The following is a 22954-nucleotide window of genomic DNA, read 5'->3' as shown; positions in this document are numbered from 1 at the left end:
AAGTCGTCATGTTCTCCTCTACAACCACAGCGCCATTACCGCCTAGTCTGTAAGCACATCATGCAATAAACTCACCCATTCTGAAGTCGATGTAGCCTTCTCCTCCGCTCATCACCAGCATACACTTAGTTCCTTCCTGAGTTGTGGCATCTGCCGCCTTGTCGCCAGCTGCTTCTACTGCACACGATGCAGATGGAGCTGCGTGACCTTAAAGCACAGAGGGACAAACTGTAACTGTAACTTTTTTCTAGTTTTCACATTTAACCAAAATTACACCCAGTCAGATTTCGGCTCAATATTTAGTCAGCTGTTTGAGAATGACAGGAACTATAACAAAGCATCGTCTTTCCTTTTTTTACTAGTCAATAAAGGACTGAGTTGTTGTTCTAAAGCATTGGATTTAATGCCTTCTCAGTTTTAATGTAGAGTTAAGAAACAAACACGAGCAAGGACCGAAAGCCGAGGTTGGCATCACTTGTTTTGTCATCATTTAATATAAACTCCCCGACAACCTTCAAACATAACCTCATTCAAGAGGTCTGGGAAGGATCTAGACTCCTTTCCCTCATTGAATCTTTACAATCTCATACCACAATACTTTCATTGGTTAGATCTAATGATTAAACTCCCTATATTTTGCTTTTTTCTATATTATGTTTGATTGAGCTCTTTATTGTGTGTTACTTTTCCTTCCTGTGCTATTTTGTAGTGCTGTCAGCGTTAAATCTCGTTAAAATGACACTAACGGCATAACAGCATTAACACGGCAAATCTTCGTTAATGAGTTACCACGGATTACCCCGTGCGTGGGGCTGCACGGCATCAACGCATTAGCGCGGTTAGCTCGTTAATGCGTTGACTCCATGCAGCCCCACGCACGGGGCAATCCGTGGTAACTCGTTAACGAAGATTTGCCATGTTAATGCTGTTATGCCGTTAGTGTCATTTTAACGAGCTTTAACGCTGACAGCACTACAAAATAGCACTACCATTTTGTGTTGGGATGTAACTATTTTATTGTATCTTTTTCCATCAAGTTTCTGGTCCCTCCTGACTGTTAGCAGGCCAGATGAGATATATAATCTCCTCCATCAATTCTGGGTGTATCCTACTCTGTGAAGTGGAGATGTATTTATTAGTTTTTCAGTTTTGGGCAATTCATTGACCTGCTGCTCTTTCCTCTAACCAAGAACAGCTTTGGAGAAAATGTAACTCTGCAGTAACTAAACACTGCAGTAACTAAACACTGCAGTAACGTGACATGTCTATTTTACAACGATTTGACACCATTAATCACATTGTTCACCAAACTAAACCCTCAGGTTGTGAGAGGTTTAGAGCAGAGGATTTGGGCTTCTGCAGTTTGTTTAGTCGATTTCTGCTTGCTCACCTGGAACAGCTGTGAAGAACTTGACAGCATCACGGTGACCATGGAAAGAGAGCTGAGCGTGAGCCATGGAGCAGTAGGGAACAAATGTCCCAGCTGTGACTTTGTCGCCACTGTCGTCACCATAAACACGGACTGCACTTCCTGGTTGGTTACCTGCTGCCTTGGTAACCTTGCTGGCTGCTAATGCTACAGCAGAAGTGAATGAACTATTAAGCAATATAATGTCATTACTACATTGCAACAGCTCATTCAGAGATCACAGATAAAGGCAGGAGCACTGAATACAGAACAAATAGTCTCAGCTAACAGGTTAGAAAAGAACTAAACCGATCCAGCTCAGACTTACTCTCTGTCAGAGGGATGGAGATGATAACGCCATTGCCAGTTCCGATCCACAGACGGTTACATGACACCATCAGAGCCGTGATTCTGACAAATGAGAAGCCCAGTTTGCCTGTGCCTGGAACACAGACAGAACTTTTATCTCTGCATTTTCAAAACAAGCTGCTGTTGTGTTTACTCAAGACAGACGATTGTACAACTGACCCAGCATTTTGCTGACATAGGGCTCAATGTCGACATCCTGGAGGTGCTGGTAGGTGTGAGCGTGGAAGAGCCTGAGGGTGGAGTCGAGTCTGATGGACACCCAGATACCGTCGCCGTCCCAGGCCAGCAGACGTACCTGACTGTCTTTACGAGGGTGGGCATCAAATGATTTCTGCAGTGTACAAAAACATGAGCAGTTTAGACATGAAGCAAAGGGAAGACTTCAGAATTGCTAATCATTACCACAAGGTTACTGTACCTCTATCTTCATGGCTTTAGGGTGCACCACATAGATCTTGTTCCTGAAGCCACACCACACCTTATCATGCACTACTGTCATGCAGCGGATGGAGTGTTGAGGCTTCCCCAAGTCTAACAGATGATAGTTTGTCAGGTCCCACTGTCCATCTTACAAAATAAAGTTAAGTTAGACACCTGGATACTGTGTACACACTTTAAAGGAGGATGTGGCAACAGCTCAACTCTCTCACCTACACCTCTGTGGAAAATGGCTAATGTGCCATTAGAGAGGCCGACTAGCACACGCCCTTTCACGTGTCTGTGGGAGGAAATGTGTGAGAATTACATGTTTAAACAGGCAAATAGGAAGGAAATGAACTCCAGCTGCCACCTGTCTGAATGCACTTACACTATGCCGAGCACAGAGTCCTTCAGCTTTATAGAGTGAAGACACTTCTTCCACTGAGCCACGGAGGAGTGCACGTACACACTGGAATCACAGCAGGTGCATCGATTTAGACAGAGGGTTTTTTTTTTTCTTTTTTTAAATTCAGTCACATACAAAAGTGTGTTGAGTGAAAAAAAGTTTTTTAAAAAAAAAAATCTCACTATCCATTCTGTGCGCCCAGCCACATAGTGGGAAGAACACTGCTCATTTTCTGAGCCTCTTCTCTCATCAGGTCCTGCTCCTCTGCGCTGGGGTTCAAGCTCACGCCATCCTTCAGCAGATCGCTCTCCCTGCTCATCAGAGAACACAGTAAATACAGTGTTTACATCAGACGTCTGCACTGGGACGGTTTAATCTTATGTGTTTGGACCCGAGTATACAAGAAGGACTGATTGTGTGTGTTTATTGTACTTCAAAAGGGCAAAAAGTCAGTCGTTATGCTTGATCACCAAAAGGACAAAGTTTTCTAAATGAGTCCTGTTTGTCATCGGTCACTGTGGGTCTTAAACTTAAAAAGTGAGTGGATTAGTCACGCTGCTTCAATCAAAAGGAGACAAATAAAAATCTTGGACTGATTTTACCCCTTTTCTTTTCAAGGAATATTGGATTAAATGCTTCACTGTGATGCACAGGGGATTAACATACAGTACTGAGCAACAGTCTGAAGCCATCCCACATTTCTTTCCCTTTTGCCCTCAACAAGCAGCCAGATTTCAAAGGGTCCGGAGCAATAGTTTCTGAACATCTTTCTTTGCACATTAGCTGAGTAACAAAAGAATGAAGTGCGTTCCAGATATGCAGCCATTAAACATGCAGATCAGACAGTATATAATTCAGTATAGATCATGTTTCAAGGTAAAAGGCACACAGCTGATGAGTGATACAGAAACAGAGCCTGACCTGAAGCTCTGATGCACTGCAGTAATCGTTCAGTAATGTTTACATGTAGCTCATGATACAGTAAATGGTTTACAGCAAGCTATTGTTGCTGCTCTGTGGTTTGTTTATGGCTGCACTGAAACAAAGTGACGCTTTTATTAGTAAGACTGAATCACAAAACCACTTTGCCTCTTGATGTTACCTCTGAGAGTAGTTGGCTGGAGTCTCTACTTTGTGCTGAGCTCCCAGTGGATCTGTGAAGACGTGCTCAGTGTAGATTTCCCGCAGGCTTTCTCGTTGGTCAGCAGATTCTGCACTGGTCTCTATCGCCTCTGTGGCTTCTTCCGCTAGTCTGGATTCTGGGGAAAAGATTATCTCTTAGTGAACCAATCGTACATGTAGAAGCACAGTAGTTTTATTTTTGCAAATCTATCAGAAGAAGACTCTTTTGCGGTGATCCCGACAGCTCTTACCGGCTTCTCCATCTTTTCCTGCTGTCTGAGGAACAGCTGTTACTCCCTCAGCTTCACAGCCCACCACTGTGATGCCTCCGAGCACGCTGTCGCCACCTGTTGAGCTGGTACTGGTTGCTGAAGAGTTGCCGTCTCCCACCGGTCCCACCTCAGAGTTTGGAGGCACTTCTTCTCCAGCTGGGTAGTCTGTCTCTCTCGCACCTGAAGGAAATTAACAGAGAAATCATGCTGTTCTTTATAACTGATGTGCGCTCTCTGCAGGCCAGTGAATGCCAAGTGAGCTATCTCCACAAAAAAGACAATAAAAGAAGAAAAAATGTCTCCAACTGTGGGATACAGATACACTAATTAACTGACCTGGCACGCTTGCGATGCAGAGGATGTGAGAGTTACAAACAAAGAAGCTCTCCAGGATGTTCCCAGGCTGGTTGGCATCAATGACGACAGCTTTAGTAGTGGACTTGGTGGTGGTGCAAATCCACACGAGTGACGACAACTCCTCCTGGTGCCGCTGCTCTTTCTGCTGCTCCTGGATCCACAAAAACAAAGAAGCGGAAAATAAATTACTTATTAATTACTTCTGTTTTCATTCATATCCCTACGCACCCTTTTGTGATGACTTAAAGGGGACCAATTATAATTTTTCTAATTTTCTGTCATTATATAATGTTACAGTAGCGAATTAAACAGAACCAAAGTTTCAAATAAAGTTCGCTGTGGACACAGATGTCCCACAAACCTTTAGTTTCCAAGGGAGAACACCAAGACCCATCATAATTCTAATAAAGATTACTTTGAACAAAGTTGCTTTAATAGAATCAAATAATTAAAAAACACAAATTTGGAAATCAGCATATTAGGTCAAAGATTACATCAAAGTTTGTTTGCATGTACCCTGAGTTCCTGATCCAGCTTATCCAGACTGCTCTGAGATCCAATCTTCTTTTTAGGGCTTTCTGGTCCTGACATGTCACTATAAAACACACTGGCCCCGACTATTGAACCTCCATCTCTGGTTTTACCTCCAGAAAGATTCACACAGGTAGCACACCACAGCTGAAGCACAGACACACAGACACAGCAGTCAGATATATGAATAATAAGCTAATAATTTACACCACACTACTCAGACAAAAGTGTCAAAATGTTCATATTTCCTGTTGTGAACCAAAACTTTAAAACCTTCATAGAAGCATCTTTCTCATCTAGCGGTCTGAGGAAGACAGGAACAGGTAGACTCTTCATCTTGCTCTCTGCCTGACCACCGTTAGCCTGAAAAGCCGAAAACACAAACAGTCCCTGCATTTAAAGCTTTGTTCTAGTGTAAACTTGCCTTTGGTACAATTTATATGCTCCTTTCCTTACTTTGTATTTCTTAGGGAGGCTCCAGCCGTACGCCTGCAGTCTGCCATCCTCCTTCTGGACGTGGGCTTTGACCTGCTGGTATTGAGCCCTCTTCTGTTCTCGCCTGGATACCACGCTATCAGCTGGCGCTCTGCGGGACAAAATAGCCGCTATTAACTCGACTCCATGTTGCATTTCCCCATCTCTTTACTTTGCTCTGTGCTTTGCTCCTCTTCCCCTGCTACATATGGTCACAGCCACAGAATGAAGTTCAGAGACAGCGGACAAGAAAAGTTAAGAGAAATTGAAGTCATAGATGACAAAGCTAAAAAAACCCAAAAAAAACACCATTTTTCGTTGATTATTTTTCTTTTTTTTCTCTTCATCTGAAGATTTGCTTTCTTTCATTTCAGTAGCCACTATACTACCACCTCAGCTCCTCTACACAGTTTATGGCTGACTAAAGAAAGGTGACTACAGGTCAGGGCATCCGCTTCTCACAACAAACCTGCAAACTAAGGCTACGTTCACACTGCAGGCGAAAGCGCATCACATCCGACTTTTCTGACCCTATGCGACCCATATCCGATCATGGTATGACAGTTTGAACAGCACAAATCTGATATTTTCAAATCCAACCCAGGTCACTTTCGTATGTGGTACTGAATCCGATACATATCTGATGTTTTAGAAAGCGACTGCTGTTTGAATGGTCATGTCGCATTAGGTCACTGACACAAGACAGAAGCCAATTATCAGCGCCGGAGAAGACATCGTGAATGCTTCCTGGCCATCCGTGTAGATGTTGGTGAAACTGCTGGGAAGACAACGTTGGAGAAACGTGAACATTTTATTTGTACTGTATAATCTGCAGATTCTGACAGAAATCTGCAACTATCCTTTGAAGCACCGCTCCTCTCTAAAACAGCAACAAGGATAATTATTAGCCCATATGTAAATAACAAAATAAGTTTATAACTTAAAGCAAAATTGCAAAACGTAAACTCCGAAACAAGTCTTTATATTAAGGGCCATCAGTCAAACAATACTGTTTGCTCTGGGTCTAAACAGAGTGCGTTATGTGAGACGTCTTCTTTTGCGCATTGCGGCTGCTTTGAGGGCCGTGAACGGTTCACACTAGAGCGCGTTTGCTGTCACATTTTATTTGTACTGTGAACAACCAGACAAAAAAAATCAGATTTGATCAAAAAATCGGAATTGAGCATTAACACCTGCAGTGTGAACGTAGCCTAACAGTGTGTGTGTCTTCTGACTTACTCCTCATTGAGGAAGTCAAAGGCTTTACTCTTGTCACTGGGCAGCTGCTGCAGAGTGCTGCTCTTCTTCTTGACGGACGGCTGAATCTGAGAGGTGGGTGCGTTGTACTTGACGTTTACTGGGGCCTCCGCTGCCGGCTTCTTGGCTCCTCCACCCGACGAGCTGAACAAACGGCTGAAACTGGAGGTGTAAGGGCGGGGAAGTGGAAACGGAAAGGGGGGGGGGGGGGGGGGGGAGTGGAAAAAAAGCACACAGACAAACATATAGAGGGGCGGACACAAGCAGTAGCTCCAGCAACACAGGTAGGGTTTAACATTTAAGAATAAAAAAGGTTCCTCTCCCAATGCCAACACACCATGCTAGCTTTCATTCAGACCAGGGAATTAATTTGTCTTCTAAACAGAAAAGCATCAGAGCACCTGTAAATTCAGAATGCTGGAGAGCAGGGAGTGCGGGGTTAATACTGAGCACCGACTAGGAGGTTAGTCAACACAGAGCAGAACAGGCCTGACCAAAAACAACTTCACATTCCCACAATTCCTCTACAGTAAGCATACAAGTTTTTTATCTATCTACATAGTGATAGATGTTTACCAATTTTTTAATAATATAAGAAAATATTTGTCAATTAAAGTGGACCAATTATGCTTTTCCTTAGTGTATATATGTATGATATATACAATTACTGTATGTGCAAGCAAATCCTCTGAGGCCAAAGCTGAGGCCTCACACTGCTCTAAATTCTTCCTTTCAGACGTTTTTTTTTCTACTTTTGGACTTTTGGCAGATAGACTGGATAACCCTAATATGGTCATCTCTGGAAAACTGCCCACTGTGAGCACACCAGCTCCAACTTCTATTTATATCTTTTGTCTGTAAGGGACAGCCAATCAGGAGAAAGCTGGCTTAAATGGAGGGAAAAGGGAGCTAAAACCGCTCGTTACACACAGTGGATTAATTGAGGTGCTGCACAGAGGCACAGTACCAGATAAATAAGAATCGCTTTCAACTGTGAAACATGCAAAGCTACTTTAAGTTTTTTTAAAAAATGTGGTGTTGGATTCTATTAAACCTATTATATCTTTAACTGTTTCAACCAATACACTCCACCCATATTTCTGAGTTCCCTCCCCACTCTACACCAACCCTCCCAACACACCTCCTGCACACAGACATCACGACATCAGGCAGAATAGAGGGACAAACAGGAAAAAGGCAGAGATGCACATTTGTCAGATACGGTTTTATGGTTTTATAAGTGCAGTTATTCCAGTCCCAAAGAACTGCTTCAAATAGTGCCCAGCCTCAAACCAAACTCAGTCCTTATGGACTCTAACAAAGGAGAACAACAGCTGCCTCAGAAGCTTCTCTGAGGTTGAGTTTTACAACTTGTTTTAAAACATAATCAAGAATCTACGACCGGTCTGAGAACTGTAATCAGAGGCACTGCTCTCTGGATTGCTCTCCTCTGTTAGGGGTTTGTTATAAGATGAGAGCTTCAAAGGTCAGTTATGTTTATCATGGCAGATTTACCTACATCCTGGAGAAACCATTCAAACATGGAATACAGAAGAAGAGCAATAAATATGAGCAATCATGGTAGTTGTGGTTTAAGTCCTCAAGTTAAAAAACATAAACACTTGAGCTTACAACTGCCAGAGGCTGGACTTCTTTTTCTCTGGAAGAGTTGGGTTCTCCTTTGAAGCCCTGAAAGAAAAAAAAAGAAAAAATTCTAACAATTTCTAACAAACTTCCTGTCTTAGCATATATTTTACTTCAGCTCTGCGTGCAGAAGAACATTTATATATGGACTCAGATGATCATGTTACCGGATCATCTCCGTCCATCTGACGGCCTCCTGCAGCTCCATGAGTCTCTCCTTATACTGGTTCCTCTCCATCAGCACTCTGGCCATCTCCACTCTAGTGAAGCGCTTCCTCTGTGCTGTAGGCACATCACTCTGCAGGCAGGAGACCAATCTTTACTTAAAGATAACCCATACTTATAGCAAGTCAAATACCTCGACATTTTATGCTGCTCAGACTTGTATACGAATGCAACAAACAGAAATAACAAGCACCAAGGACTCACATCATCCTCATTTTCATTCTTGACCTTCTGTTTGGCTTCGTCCAGCTCTGCTCGAACTCTGCGACAGAGTAACAAAGTACAAACTCAGTCTGTCACAACTGTAAAAATGCAGATCCTCGACTGGTGGGCAATTCATTTATACATTGTGTTCTGAAGCCGACTCACTTTTTAAGTTCTTCTTCTAATTCTTTGTTTTTTTCCTCCAGTTTGGTCTTGGCGTGAGTGACAGCATTCAGCTCTCCTTGCAATACCTCCTTCTCACACGACAGCTCATCCACACGAGATATCAGGTCATTCTTCACCACATTCAAAGCATTTCTGAAAAGTAATAAATATGCAGAAAAAACACACAATCTGCTGTAATATCAATTTTAAACACAAGGGGGCACTATTACTCTGTTCCTCAATATTGGTTAGTTCTATATTCATTTATCCATAAACTGACAAATTTTAACTCCGTGGTAAAAGTCTATCAAATAGAGCGGAAAAAAAAAAAAGCCCAGCAGGTTATTTTAAAGGTTCACTGGGAACGGAAGAAACACGTACTTCAAAGATAAAAAACTAAAGCATGAAAAGCAGAGACAGTGGCTGCAGAGAACGATTTTCATTGTTTTTAACACTTTCAGCTGTTCCTCTGTGTCGTTTCACTTCAGCGCTTTGTATGTTACAACTCCGCTCTTTTTTGCAGGTGGCTCACGGATCAACAATAACACGAGCAAGAGAGGCCCACAGACCACTGAAACTATAACTCAATGCAGACAGACAGGCGGACAGCGAACACGCTCTCTCTGCATGACCACTAATTCATCTGCACCAGGAGACACTATGACATATTGGACCACAGATTTATTAACAGCTTGTGACAACATAAGACCCTCTTATGCCTTTAGAAATAAATAAATAAATAAATAAATAAATAAATAATACTGATCTGGCTTTAACTAGCGAGGCACAGTGTCAGTTTATGACATGTCTGTACTCACTGGAGTCTGAAGCTGTGAGTACAAAAGGTCCAAACTGTGGGCTGTAATTGAGTCCTCAGACTGTATTATAACTGTACTGTTGTAGGTTCATTAGTGATTCTGCAGGTTTGCAGCACTCTAGGATACACTTATTTTTGCTGCTCTTAATAGTCTGCATTGGTCACTACTGAAATAAAATACTTGAGTCTTAAATTGGCACACCTTGAACAGCTCACCTCCAAAAATTTTCAGGTGCTTGCAGCCTAACACCAAATTGTACTGCTTGGTAACTGCAGCCTGTCAGTTTGTTGGCTCTTTGCTTGTACACTGAGATGATAGGCGGCTCTTCAGTAGTTACAGTGATTACTCACTTGGTCTCTAGCAGCTGGGTGTTCTCATGGATAAGGTGTTCAACTTCTCGCCCCATACCTGTAAATGATCAGAGATGATATTAAATCAAAATATCAAAATCTTACTGACACCTATTTTTTATTCTATATTGTTTAGTATTTTTAAGTTCTTACACATTTATGTCTGTCCTACACATTAACACTCTCAGTCTTACCTAAAAAGTTGTAGTCTGAGAGTCATGCAAAGGGGAATAAGAAAGCGTTTTATGAGACTCTGCAAGTAGGTTAAGTGCTCTCGTTTTAACACGCCTAATTTATAACATCACGGCTCTTCACAGCACAGCAGCGGCACGATAATTTACTCTGGATATCCAGGAAACAAACGTCACAGAAGGGACACACTATACACACAAATGGATGAGCTAGTTAATAGAGTGAGAAATTCACTGACACACACCAGAAAACTCATCTGTATAGATGATAATGCCCGACAGCCAAAGAAAAGACAATTCAGAGAATACGAGAAGAGGGTAAAACTGGTTGTAAAATTAAAGACTGAGGTTACATTGTTACTCTTGACAGAGTAAGACTTCTTACCCAGCAGGTCAGCTCCTTCATCCACATCTCCTATGAGGTCATTTCCTGCAGACGACAGCTCCTCAAACAGAGAGTCGGTGTTGCGGTCGAATGCTAGATTCTCTACGCCACCTTTAGTTGGTGTGCTGAATGGACAGGTGGGACACAGAGGAAAGGGAGAAAAGGATTATCATGAAGAGGAATGCGTGATTTTGCAATACTTTAATACTTTTATCAGCAATAAAGAGGACTGATAAGGTGAGGCTCATTAGTGAGGTTATAATGAATATGATGAACATGAGTGTAATTTTATATATATATATATATATTTTTAATAGTTATGTAAAAGCTCACAGATAAACTGATGAATATATATATATATATATATATATATATATATATATATATATATATATATATATATATATTTTTAATAGTTATGTAAAAGCTCACAGATAAACTGATGAATATATATATATATATATATTTTTTTTAAACTTCATATTATTTATTGATAAACATAATTATTGGTTATGCTCCCAGATTACTGCTGTACCTTGTTCCTCTGCAGCCAGCGAGGTCCATGTCCAGCTCAGGGGTGGACTCTATGATAGCCTGCACCTCAGATTTCTCCAGGCTATCTGCTCCATCTATAACCAGCACAGACTTAATACTGGCACAGTCTTAACTGAGAACAATTACAAGGGAGTGCAGTCATGTTACCGCAACAGAGAACCTGTGATAAGAGAAGTACTGACCATCCTCTTTAAGAGGTGTAGTATCAGACTCTGGACCCTTCTGCTGTCCTTTCTGCACCGCTGCTACGTTCTTATTGCTCTCTGGCTTTCCACTGCTCCAGTCCAGGTTTTTGTTGAGGCCATCTGAACTTTCCTGGTCCTGTAAGGGGGTGTCCACAGACTCCATGGCAACATCAGAAGCAGACCCTCTCCCAAGACTAGACATGGGACTCATGCCAGTGGAACCACCATGAAAAGGAGACAGTGGTGTGGTGGACTGAGAATTATTGCTGTAGTTAGATGTGGGGGTGTTTGATTTAGAGGCATCCCCCAGCGAGGGAGTGGTGGATTTGGACCCTCCATCTTGTAAAGACACAGGTGTTCCGTTTTTGGAGACGCTTCCCTGGTTGGTTTGTGTGTTGGACTTGGAACTCCCACAGTTTAGTTGGGACAGTTCATCCTTAAGGTGAAGGAGGATAACGGCAATCAGAAGATACAAGGTAGCAAAAAATAAAACTATGAGCCTCAGGAAGTCTTTAAAACTTTAAAATTCACTCCTTATCAATTGTAAAAAGTAGGTTATGTGCACCTCACCGCATTCATAACAAAGCCAAGCAAAGTTAACCAAAAAAGACTATCATTCAATTGTAGTTCAACGATTACATCATCAGAAAGGAGAATCTACATTTCCTCCATTCAAATAGAATATTATGTGTCAACTATGTTAAAATGGGAACATTTTACCATGCAGCTAAACACACGGATACACGACAAAACCCAACCCAGAATGCAACATGCTAAACAAACCCTTTATTAAATTAAAGCTAAAATATTACAATATCAGAGAAGAACAAGGCATCAAATGAGTGTCTAAAGAAGAAGCAGAGTAAGATCAAGGAGTGGCCTAGCCAATCTCCAGACCTCAATCCTGCCGTAAAAATCTGTGGACGGAGCTGAAGCTTTGAGTCGCCAAGCAGCAGATTTAAAGAGTTTCTGTAAAGGCGAGTGGGCCAAACTGGTTCAGGAGATGTGTGAAAACCTGGTGACCAACTATAAGAAATGTCTTACTGTTTAAAGTGCACGCCAAAAAGGATTTCTCCACCAAGTACTGTCATGTTTTGCTTTGGGATTACATAATTATTTCACTTAATGACATGCAAATCATTTTATGACTTGTGTAATTTGATATTTGGGTTTGTTTGTTTTCTATTTGTGGTTCATGTTCTCTCTCTCTCTCTCTCTATTAAAATGAAATTACCATAAAAAAAACAAAAAAAAAAAACAGACTGTTGATTACTTTAAGTGAACATACTTACAAATTCAGCAGGACAGCAAATAAATTATTTCTCCACTGTACATATACTTCACTAGCCTTGTGTTGTAAATACACCAAACTATTTTTCTTCTGTATTATGACTGTGCTCCAAGTGTTGTTGAAACTACTCCATCCTGCAGTTTTCATCATCTTGTTTGATGTCATCTTTACTAAAAACCAAAAATGTGTCTCAATGACAGAAAAAGCATTTTTATTTTGGCACAAGCTGCTCGAGTTATCCAGTCAACTCTGCGCTCGAGTTTTCCAAGTCACACAGAGGGCAGGGCAAAGTCATGTGATAACACACTCAGTACTGGTTTAAAGGGGGCAGGGTGGGCATTGACAGAATTATATATGTGACATAGGCAGGATTATTCCAATATAAGAAATGTCGCTTTTGACTGATTTTCAGTTACTTGTCTAACCTCACTTTACACTTTATATTCCACATCGTTATAAGGCATTTTTTGCTGCTCTAATTACTAAAAGTCTATACAGGACATCGTTCCAAGTTCAGTGGATGTCGCATGTCGTTATCTGTTAGTTAACTGGATCACTTGATAACCAGCTTCTTGATCAGTTTTCTAGGATCCTCAGAGTGGTGCACTGTTACAGGTCTGGTGCAGAGTCAGTTTTGCCTCATTGCCCTTTGAGAATCATCCCGAATTTCAACAGGTTTAAGAACTACAAGTTTCCCTCAATCTGGGATGCAGGCCCCAAACAGCTCAACTTCACAAATCTTTTAAAATGTCATTAAACCTGAATAATTTCTTCTAGTTCTTTTACTAAAAGGGGCAAAGAGCCACTTCCCCTTCTGATACTGCTAAAACACTCTGTTGCTAGGCAAGCATCGTGCATTATCACTGGGACTTAAGGTATTTTTAGTGTGTTAGCATGAGCAAATATTAAAACACACACTCACAGAGCAAGACCTGCAAACCACCTAAGACACAGAGCACAGAACTACATTAGCCTGGTCGATGCACAGGCCATAGTTTCTACCTGGTCCTGATCAACATCCATATTGGGAACATTCTGTGGTGAACTTTCACCTTCCACTGTGACTGGAGAAAACAGTTCTTCAAGCTGAGAAATATTAGAAATAAATTATTCACTAAACACACAATATAGTTTTACTGCTACATAGTGGCCACGCTAATGTGGAACCACTCTAAGGCAGATGAAAAGCTCAAGAGCCAACAACAGGAAAAGTGTGGGAAAGGCCTGAACTTATCAAACATAGCAGTGAGTCCTGTTCAAGGCTTCCTTTAGCAGTAAAGGTCACCTCTTTGCCGAAGGCTCTCTATAAAAGTCAATCAAATCAAAACTTTTGAGTATTACGTTCGTACTCTAAAGTTCACGAGCACTTAGCAGAGGCACTTTGATTTTCTAAGCCTCAATTGTTTTGATCCTCTAATGCCGGAGACCTCTATCCCATAAATAGGACAGTGCTGATGCAAAAGAATCAATCAGGACAATAACACCATCATCCAGATCCCTCCGTCATCTTGACAAACAAAGGGGATAAAGATGCATCTGCAGACAGTATTAGAGAATGAAATTATATCCATGCTACAGTTTCCTCTAACATATTCCCTCTTCCCTCTCCGAGTTCACCTATTTTCCTCCCTCTGCACTGGTGGGAGTATTTCCTTTCATTTTACTCGTCTGCACAATGGCGTCACTCCATTGTTGCTATAGTTACACTGTACAGCCAATTGGGGGAGAACAGTGCTCAACTGTTGACTGTGGCTCTTCCCTAAGCTTCCAAAAAAACATCTGCACATAAACACACACACAAGCTGCTGAACGTGGCAGGGGAATGGGATCATTAACTCTAAATCTTCTGAAAATGTCAACTAAGAGGGCAAAACACAAAGGCGCTGCTGTGCAGCTGGACTAAGAGTGAAGTGTAAAACTGTGTCATTGTGTAAAAGCCAAGTTGAAAAAAAAAAGATACACTGGGATATACCACCATTGCAAAACTTTGGTAACTGAACGTTATTTCACTTTTGCACTCTTAAAATGTCCTTTTGACCCAGTACTAGTGTAATAACTACAGATGAATACTTATTAGATGCTCATTAATATTCATGATGGAGCTTTGCTGGAAGCATGGTTACCAACAGCAACAATGTGAAGACACACTGTCCTTTCTACCCTCCCCTGAGGTTAAAGGCAGGCCCCCGAATGGTACCACTTTCCCTGTTTCCTGGGCTCCGCGCCACCCCATCTCTCTCTCTCCCTCACACACACACACTCACACGCGCTGTTAAAAATTCTGGACACACTGAACAACCCTTTCTCTCTGGATGGAAATGTATTCTTTCTTTGGTGTTTCTGCTGGCACTGGATGCTTTCGATTTGGTTTCACAAACTCTTAAGCGAACACGAGATGATGTCATCGGTCTGATCCGTGGGAAGCTTGCTAACTTTACACTTTGGAACTGTTGATATGGAGAGAAGTCTTTCTTCGGAATGAATTAACAGTGCAAACCGTGACCTGCCTACGGCATACCTTGAGGCTGGTGTTAGACCGTGGATGGCTAAGGTTGTTGAATCTCCATGGTTCAGATGGGGTGTCCACGGGTTCTCTGTGGAGGTCAGGGGTCATGCCATCAGCTGCAGGAAGTTGGAACAGCCCCATGGAGACTGGACGCTCCTTCCTGGAGACGGAGAGATGCAGAAAGAGGGATAACTCAAAAGTGATGAGAACAAGTTTGGAAGGAGTGAACGATTTTCTAAGGGACTGGTCCGCTAATGTTTTATAATTAGCCATTCCAACGTTAAAAATCCCAACTCAAAGTGTGAAAATCATCCAAAACCTTTCATTAAAACACTGAAACAAGATGCAAATGAATAATTTCCTTCAATACATAAAAGGTATAAAAGATGTTCAGAATAAAAAATAAATAAATTTAAAAAGGAATAAGACATATTTTTCAAATACCAGCAGTTTTTATTTGTTCTAAATACTAAATATACAAAAATTTAGACATAAAGGTCAATGACATAATAGAAAATGAAAACCCTTTATTTACTGGAAAGTTTACTGGAAATTAATTGCTGCAGCATACCTACAGTGCCATCATAGCACATCAAGGTGCAGTCCTCAGTCCTCAGAGACTTATGTGAGCTGGTCTCTGACTAAATCTTTAGCTATGCCCATATTAATCATTTTAATTTTCAAAGGTTTAACCTTTGCACACAGACAATAGTGCCGCATTATCAGAACAATAAAACTCCGGGCCTACGTTTTAGTCTGGCTGCTCAGAATGTGAGGCTTTAAAAACAAAGCCACAAAGACTGACATTAGCAGCCACATGGGTACTGTGGGTCACTCCCACAGACTGTATAAAAAACATGTTCCGAGTTTGAAAAGTAAAGTGTTTTAAGCCTGCATTCGTTCTACTGACCACAACAGCAACACCTGTAGTTACAAATATACTTCCAAGCTCTACAGAAAGGCCATTGGTCCTTCCCATGGCAAAGAATTATCCATGCACACGTATGTCTTGGCAATCACAAGTTGTAAGCTAATAATTATTTTTTAGTAGTTGGTCTCAAACTACAGCATTAATTAAAATTCTGACCTGATTATAGTACTCATAAAGAAAAAAGTTAAGGTATCACTAAAGTTAACAACTTATCCCAAGAATATTATTCCCTTCGGCAAGTGACTGACAAGGTCTGTATGATAGATCCACTGAGGATTTTACGCTTTGTGCAAATCCACCTTGAAATGGCTTAGTAAGTTCATCATGACTGAATTTGATAAGCTCCATGAATATCTATACCAAATTTTATAATGTTTAATCCATTAGTTGCTGAGATATTGTAGTCACACTGCTAGCAGAGCTAAAGATTACATTTATTTTGCAGCAGAGGAGGTCTTAATTAAAAAGGAACCACAGAAAAATGCAGGAAGTGTACATTAATGAGTGTAGTTTATGTGATACTATACAAACCATGGATCTTACTGAATTGAATCCTTTTTGTTCTGTTTTGTTAAACAGTTACTGTTATACCCCCAAAAAATCCTCCATTTAATTTGATCTTGCTAAATAAATGGACATTTTCCAGTGCAGTGAAAGCAGATCATCATGATGTAATCAGTTAGACAAAACAACACAAAGTGTGTGACAAAACTGAGTGGGGATTTCACAGAGAGGTGTTGTAGCAATGACTCCCTTGGCACTGAAGTGGTGGGAGGAGAAAAATAACTTGTTGCCTCATAAACTCAATTAGCTCCCAACTACTAGGCTCAGGCAAGTCACACAAAACCAACTTTACCAGCCTCTAGCAGAGAAAAGGTGCATTTTGTGATCTGTGTTATTAATGTACAGCTTAGAAAGAAATCATCTTCAGCTTCAATAAATAAACTCTGGCAGCTCAGCTGCCTGGAAGTGATGTACATAAACTTTGACAACAACTGTAACACAGCCTTCTCCACTGCAATACACACCAGCAGCTTTTCACACTACAGTGACCGACTATAAAAAAAACAAACTGTTGTAGAGTGAAGAGAACAATGGCTGCCATGGGGAATAAAGCAGCCGGCAAGCAGCGATGAAAAGCAGCCCCCCCCAAAAAAAAAACAATAGACACAGCAGTCACATGCAGGCCCACTGATGGTGAGCAGCACTAGTTTTTGTTTTTTGTAACTGAACAGTGAGAAAAATATATTATATATTCATATGTTAAGCTACCAGCACAAGTTTTACTTTCAAAAGATGGTTATTATCAGGTGGTAAACACCCACCAAAACCACCAATTTCAAAGGTGAAATCGGGAAAGGTAATTTAGTCAAGATATGACTCATGCCACTCACATCCCCCTCTCTCTTTTGACCTACTTTTAGAGTGCAGTCTGATAGTGTCAGACAAACACACCCACATGGCAGCAACGCTGCAAGGTTTCAAAAAGACTCTGTAGCTGCAATTACTGATTTCACACAACTACGCACTCACATAACACAAACAAACATATTTTTGTACCTGCTGGGTCTGGGTAGGGAGGGTAAGGAAGGCAGGGCAGGTAAGCCTCCGGTAGAAACAGAGTAGTGAACCAGAAGCAGCACTGATAGAGAGACCAGCACAGCAGAATTGATGACCACCGCTCCCCCTACAAAGCCAAAAACAAACAGCAGCATACACCCGGGGCTCATGGCCCCCCCAAATCATGGCCCCTCGCCTCGCCGGAGACAGGTAACCGCACTCTGCGGTTTTGGGTGTTACTACTGTGGGTACATCTACGGCAGAAGTCAAAGATGTTGTATCCTCCTAGGTCAAAGTCCCCAATGAGTGCAGAGCTGTGGGCTCTGCAGCTCAGTGCTGAGGCACCGAGAGACAGTGGGAGCAGGTCAGAAGCGCAGCAATGTGTCAGCAACAATCACAACAACAGTAATCCTGGTGGCTTCAGCACCAGTGAGAGATTAGAGCAGAGCGGCTGATGATCCGGAGCAGAGAGAGACTGGTAGCTTCAGCTCTCGTTTCACTGTACTCCTCTGGAAGGTGATTGTTTTTCTTGCTCCTTTCCTCTTCCTATCCTCTGCCGAGATGCCACACAGCAGCCACTGTGCAGTCTAGAACACTCTGACGCTTTCCCTCTCTCGGTGCAATAGCACCCACTACCACCCCTCCCTCTCTGTCTCTCTCTCCATCTCCCTCTCCCTTTTGGATGCTGAGGCAGCTCGTTCCATATGCCTCTTCTCAGGCTGCAGCTTACTGGCTGCAAAATGAGGAGACTGATCAAAACAAGCACGCGCATGTGTGTGAGAGTGCGTGCATCTGCGTGCGAGTGTGTGTGTGTGTCTGTGTGAGTGAGAAACTGCATTCACTGAATTCATCAGGTATCTAATGTTAAATTTCGTCAAAAGTAAAAAATGCTGGGTGAAAAAAAAAAAAATTGGGGCCATCAGTTTAGCTCAGTGGGTGCTCAGGTGACTACAGGCTGTGTGGCCAGAAAGCCGTGGCCCGGGTTTGAGTCCAAAGTTCAAGTTATAATAAAATTAGATTACTACATTTAGATTATATATGTAAGCTCAGTGTAGCAAATGCATCTGTGCCTGGAACGTGTTCTATGTTAAATTATTTGACCACAGCCATGTTAGGTTGAGCTAAATGCTAATGTCACAAGGCTAACATGATCCATGCTGATGTTGTAGGCATCTTATTCTGCTCATTTTCAGCTCTATATTTTAAGTCCTGGACTCCGATAGAGTAACTTTGTGTTATTAGCTCTTCATAATAATCCTTATTATATTTATGCCCCTTCACTTTAAGCCAACTGCTTTCTGATTGGCTGCCCTTTGTAAAGAGAAAGTTTGAACAGGAGGTGGGTGGGGCTTCTGAGCCAGAGCTGTGTGCCCAAGCTGGCCACATTAACCGTTTACCTCTTGAAAAGCTACTAGCTGTAACCCTTGAGGCTCTTTTGTGAAATGAGCAGCCTCTGCCTATGCAGCTACCCTTGAAAAATTCTATTCAAATGGTCATCAAACCAAGTTTTTATTGATATACATTGAGGTGTCGAATCTCATCATTAAGGGTACAAGTGAGGCTGTCATTTGACAACTTCCCCTGTACTCTTAATGATGAGCACAGTAATATCTGTATGACGTTATAAATAACATACAATACAAAGTCAAGAAAAGAGGAAAAAAACTGGAAGTACAGCTTTTGGATCACTTGTGCTTAGACTGACCTCGGAAAATAATAATAATTAAAAAAAAAAAAAAAAAAAAGCATACTGCATTTACACTGTAAGCAGATACATTATAAACCACACTGAATAAAAAGTTGTGGTGCAGCTATTTAACCTTAAACCAGTCTACTGCGGTAATAAAAGCTTTTGACTTCACAGAGTACCCCAGTCATATGTTACCATCATTTGAGTCCTATTCCTGTCTTTATAATGCCTCCATGCAGTTTATGGATGTCTACCAAGCTTGTTAGCCTTGGCGTATAATTTAGCACTCCACCTTCCACAATGGCAAGTCGAAAGTAGTGTTTCAACTTGTATGGCTATACTTTTCAAATTTTGACGCAGATGTTTGTAGATCAAGATCCAAAGCTGGTTATGGAGACGCGTATAATCTGAGGAAATATCTGGACAAACCAAATACTTGTCAAAGTTGATTGTACCACGTCTGATAGCATGAATGCCAAATTCACAGAAGGACTAAAGGCTAAAGTTTGCACTTATTTGAGGATGATAATGATAAAGCTTTTAGGGAGGCAGGGATAGCTTCCAATTCAGTAGCGGGATAAATTATCACAGAAATTGGACTGTCTACCCTGGTGGTAAATGTTTTAACTTAACAGTTAACAGCATGGACTCACCATGTTTACAGGATGTTTTAAGTGCAATGAAGACTCCCTGCTGGGTAAAAAAAAAAAAAAATCATCTTAAATGTGCAAATTGTTAATCTGGACCTTACTAACATGAAGCTGTAAAGTTACAGCAGCACAAACTGTGCAGTCCCACTGTTTGAGATGATGATGCAGAAAATATAAACGTTGTTGTACTTGGTTCCAAGTTTCTTTTACATCACTGGAATAACAGCACACACACACACACACACACACACACACACACACACACACACACACACACACACACACACACACACACAATACTTGTCCAATAAATAAAATAGATTTTACATTTCCACGTCTTTAATGGGCTGTGCGACTGTAACCTATAAACTGGATACATTAAAAACAGTAAAGTGTCAGAACTCTCATGTACACCTTTCACCTGAGAAATAAACAGCAGCACCGAGAACACACTCAGCATTAAAATAGTTACCTGCTATTTCACTGCTCATGTTCACCAATATTAACTAATCTCATTCATTTCTTATCTCGTTTGCAACAGTGCTGCTGTGTCGTAATACTGTTACTTTTTAAAATAGATTTTATAGAAAATTTTTAAAATCACAATTTCATCAGCATCACCTTGTTATAAATGGTAAATGTATTTGTATAGCGCTTTACTAATCCCTAAGGACTTTACACATCCAGTCATCCACCCATTCACGCACACATTCACACACTGGTGATGGCAAGCTACACTGTAGCCACAGCTACCCTGGGGCGCACTGACAGAGGCGAGGCTGCCGGACACTGGCGCCACCGTTGCCTACTGACCACCACCAGTAGGCAACGGGTGAAGTGTCTTGCCCAAGGACACAATGACCGAGACTGTCCAAGCTGGGGCTCGAACCAGCAACCTTCCGATTACAAGGCGAACTCCCAACTCTTGAGCCACGATCGCCCCATACATATAACATCTGTGGCTGGAGTAGGCAACACTCCTAATGATCATTTTGCAGAGGCATGGATTGCCCATTTGTGGGTGAGCACATGACTGACTGTTTGAACTTCCTTTTTATTACATCCCTGTGGTGAGGAAAGTAAAAAGTTTTCAATAAATAAAAAGTCTCAAATGTGAAATATATTCTCCGAGGTACCTGTGCTGGTTCAAATATTGAAGGTACCCAACTGTCTCCAACTATAATATTAAACAAGAAAAGAAAAGAGGAAAAACAAAAACGAGTGTGGCTGTCTAACCGTGTCCTGACTGATGTTCCTGTATCTGAGGGCTCTGCTGTCATCGCTGCATGTTGGTGTTTAGTCCGCTCCAGATGCTCCATGTAGCTGTGGATCATCTAAAAGATATACAAGCGAGACGATCATGGAATTAGGACAAGAAATGATCTCACTGATACAAACTGCACTAATGAATATGAAGTGCTTTGGGTCCACAGCTGTGACAGTCAGCCTTACAAAGAACCATGTTGATGCAGTGTGTAGGTGACAGCCTTCATTAGGCTTTCATCTCCCCTGTTCAGCATTATTCAGATTAGCAGTTGGCTGCTGAGGCCTCAGAGGTTTATTTGGACATTGAGGCAACAGTTAGTGATAAATAATGAACAACAGACAGCGACAGACTGAAGGCTCAGCAAAAACCTAATTTACAGTCAGATTCTTCATGTTTAAAATCATTCTTTTTCTTCTTTTCCTCAACATTTTGTGGTTTCTTGATGGTCTGCTGGAAAAAGAAAATGCTCAACTTTTGATGTCCAGTTACTTATGATCCATTACTTATCATTGTATTTGAAAACACTCCATTGTGTGGTCACAGGTAAGTCCTCCCCACATATGAATGCACATGAATAACTTTGAATAACATGAATAACCTTATAAACTTTAATATGCAGGTAAAGGACAGCGTATGTTAAATGTACACACAAACATACACATTAGTTCAGTGGAAAATTCTATCATGCTGAGATTTTAACCTGTCATTTTGATTGATGTTTTTTGGATAATGGGACATATTTAATATCATTACACTGCAAGATAATCTGACCTTAAAAATTACTAACATACAGAAAACAGCTACTAACCAGTCAAATCTAAAGGATATGGAAACCATATGGAGTTTTGTGTCTGCTTATCCCAGCACGTTTTCACTTATTCTTTATTTATATGCTGTGCAAGTTATAAAAATAATAATATTACTGATTTTTCCCCACACCTTACTATAAAAGTATACATACAAACATGTCCTCACACTCTTACCTCAGTATGTCTCTGATGAAGGGCATTGTACTCTTTTTTGAGCTCTGCTTCTCTCTCCTCCAATCTGCTAACTGGATAAGAAACAAAGTTCATATAATGAAAACAGGAACAGGACTAGAACCAGCTTTACTGAAAAGACTAAACTCTATGAGAGTGGAAAATCCAACATTTTTACATGTTATGTCACTGAGCATGATACAGTTATCTGCTGCAGTAATATCTCAGAGCCAGAAGAGGGCTGCCATGCACCAACAAAATCCTCCCAAGAGCCACCAAAGAACTGGGGGGCAGATTTACCTACAGCTCTGAATACCCAATGTCAAGTCCAAAAGGGATCCTTTTTGCTTTTCCATTACTAAAAATAATAATAATGCTTTGAAGAATGCTTTAAAACAGCAAACATGCGAATGGAAACAGTTTTAATCAAAGACACAATTTCAGGTTTTGCCTAAAAGCCTAACTAGAATCTAACCGAACCCTCAGAGCTGTTTATGAAACAAAGTTCTGTTAAGCAGTCTGAACTTTAGGCCTCAGACCAGTGATGACCGACAACCGTTTGTTTGCTGAAGAGTTTTCCACGATTCTCTTTGCCTTATAATTTCACATCTATTAGAGAGTGAAATGTTTTGAAAATACTGTTAACCTCTTTTTAAATCAGGTCAGAATAACAGCTAGTCAACTCTGACTAGTTAGTTAACATGTCAATGTCATGGGGATGAACCCGTTAGCATCATGAAT

The 22954-nt window shown here is 41.2% G+C and overlaps 1 protein-coding gene across 4 annotated transcripts in view; it reads right to left on the bottom strand.

Annotated features, from left to right (window-relative positions):
- The window catches only part of spag9b (sperm associated antigen 9b), a 37579-nt gene that overhangs the window by 3126 nt on the left and 11499 nt on the right, over nucleotides 1-22954 (bottom strand). The window contains exons 3-28 of one of the 4 annotated variants that reach the window (XM_025909587.1): nucleotides 22217-22287; nucleotides 21203-21300; nucleotides 15148-15295; nucleotides 11336-11774; nucleotides 11134-11227; nucleotides 10599-10723; nucleotides 10023-10080; nucleotides 8855-9007; nucleotides 8690-8747; nucleotides 8428-8558; nucleotides 8248-8305; nucleotides 6599-6774; nucleotides 5342-5471; nucleotides 5159-5248; nucleotides 4871-5032; nucleotides 4334-4505; nucleotides 3977-4177; nucleotides 3706-3862; nucleotides 2786-2914; nucleotides 2586-2666; nucleotides 2428-2495; nucleotides 2196-2344; nucleotides 1937-2108; nucleotides 1737-1850; nucleotides 1391-1576; nucleotides 76-207 (exon numbers count right to left, since the gene is read on the bottom strand). In XM_025909587.1, coding sequence (XP_025765372.1) covers nucleotides 76-207; nucleotides 1391-1576; nucleotides 1737-1850; nucleotides 1937-2108; nucleotides 2196-2344; nucleotides 2428-2495; nucleotides 2586-2666; nucleotides 2786-2914; nucleotides 3706-3862; nucleotides 3977-4177; nucleotides 4334-4505; nucleotides 4871-5032; nucleotides 5159-5248; nucleotides 5342-5471; nucleotides 6599-6774; nucleotides 8248-8305; nucleotides 8428-8558; nucleotides 8690-8747; nucleotides 8855-9007; nucleotides 10023-10080; nucleotides 10599-10723; nucleotides 11134-11227; nucleotides 11336-11774; nucleotides 15148-15295; nucleotides 21203-21300; nucleotides 22217-22287 — 3552 coding nt within the window. Of the gene's footprint in view, nucleotides 1-75; nucleotides 208-1390; nucleotides 1577-1736; nucleotides 1851-1936; nucleotides 2109-2195; nucleotides 2345-2427; nucleotides 2496-2585; nucleotides 2667-2785; nucleotides 2915-3705; nucleotides 3863-3976; nucleotides 4178-4333; nucleotides 4506-4870; nucleotides 5033-5158; nucleotides 5249-5341; nucleotides 5472-6598; nucleotides 6781-8247; nucleotides 8306-8427; nucleotides 8559-8689; nucleotides 8748-8854; nucleotides 9008-10022; nucleotides 10081-10598; nucleotides 10724-11133; nucleotides 11228-11335; nucleotides 11775-15147; nucleotides 15296-17626; nucleotides 18231-21202; nucleotides 21301-22216; nucleotides 22288-22954 lie in introns of those variants that run through there. The other 3 variants (XM_013273164.3, XM_019362085.2, XM_019362086.2) reach the window with 3 other exon arrangements.

The sequence above is a fragment of the Oreochromis niloticus genome, linkage group LG8 (genome assembly GCF_001858045.2).
Source record: "Oreochromis niloticus isolate F11D_XX linkage group LG8, O_niloticus_UMD_NMBU, whole genome shotgun sequence".
Lineage (NCBI taxonomy): Eukaryota > Metazoa > Chordata > Actinopteri > Cichliformes > Cichlidae > Oreochromis > Oreochromis niloticus.
This window is presented reverse-complemented; position numbering and strand designations above follow the sequence as displayed.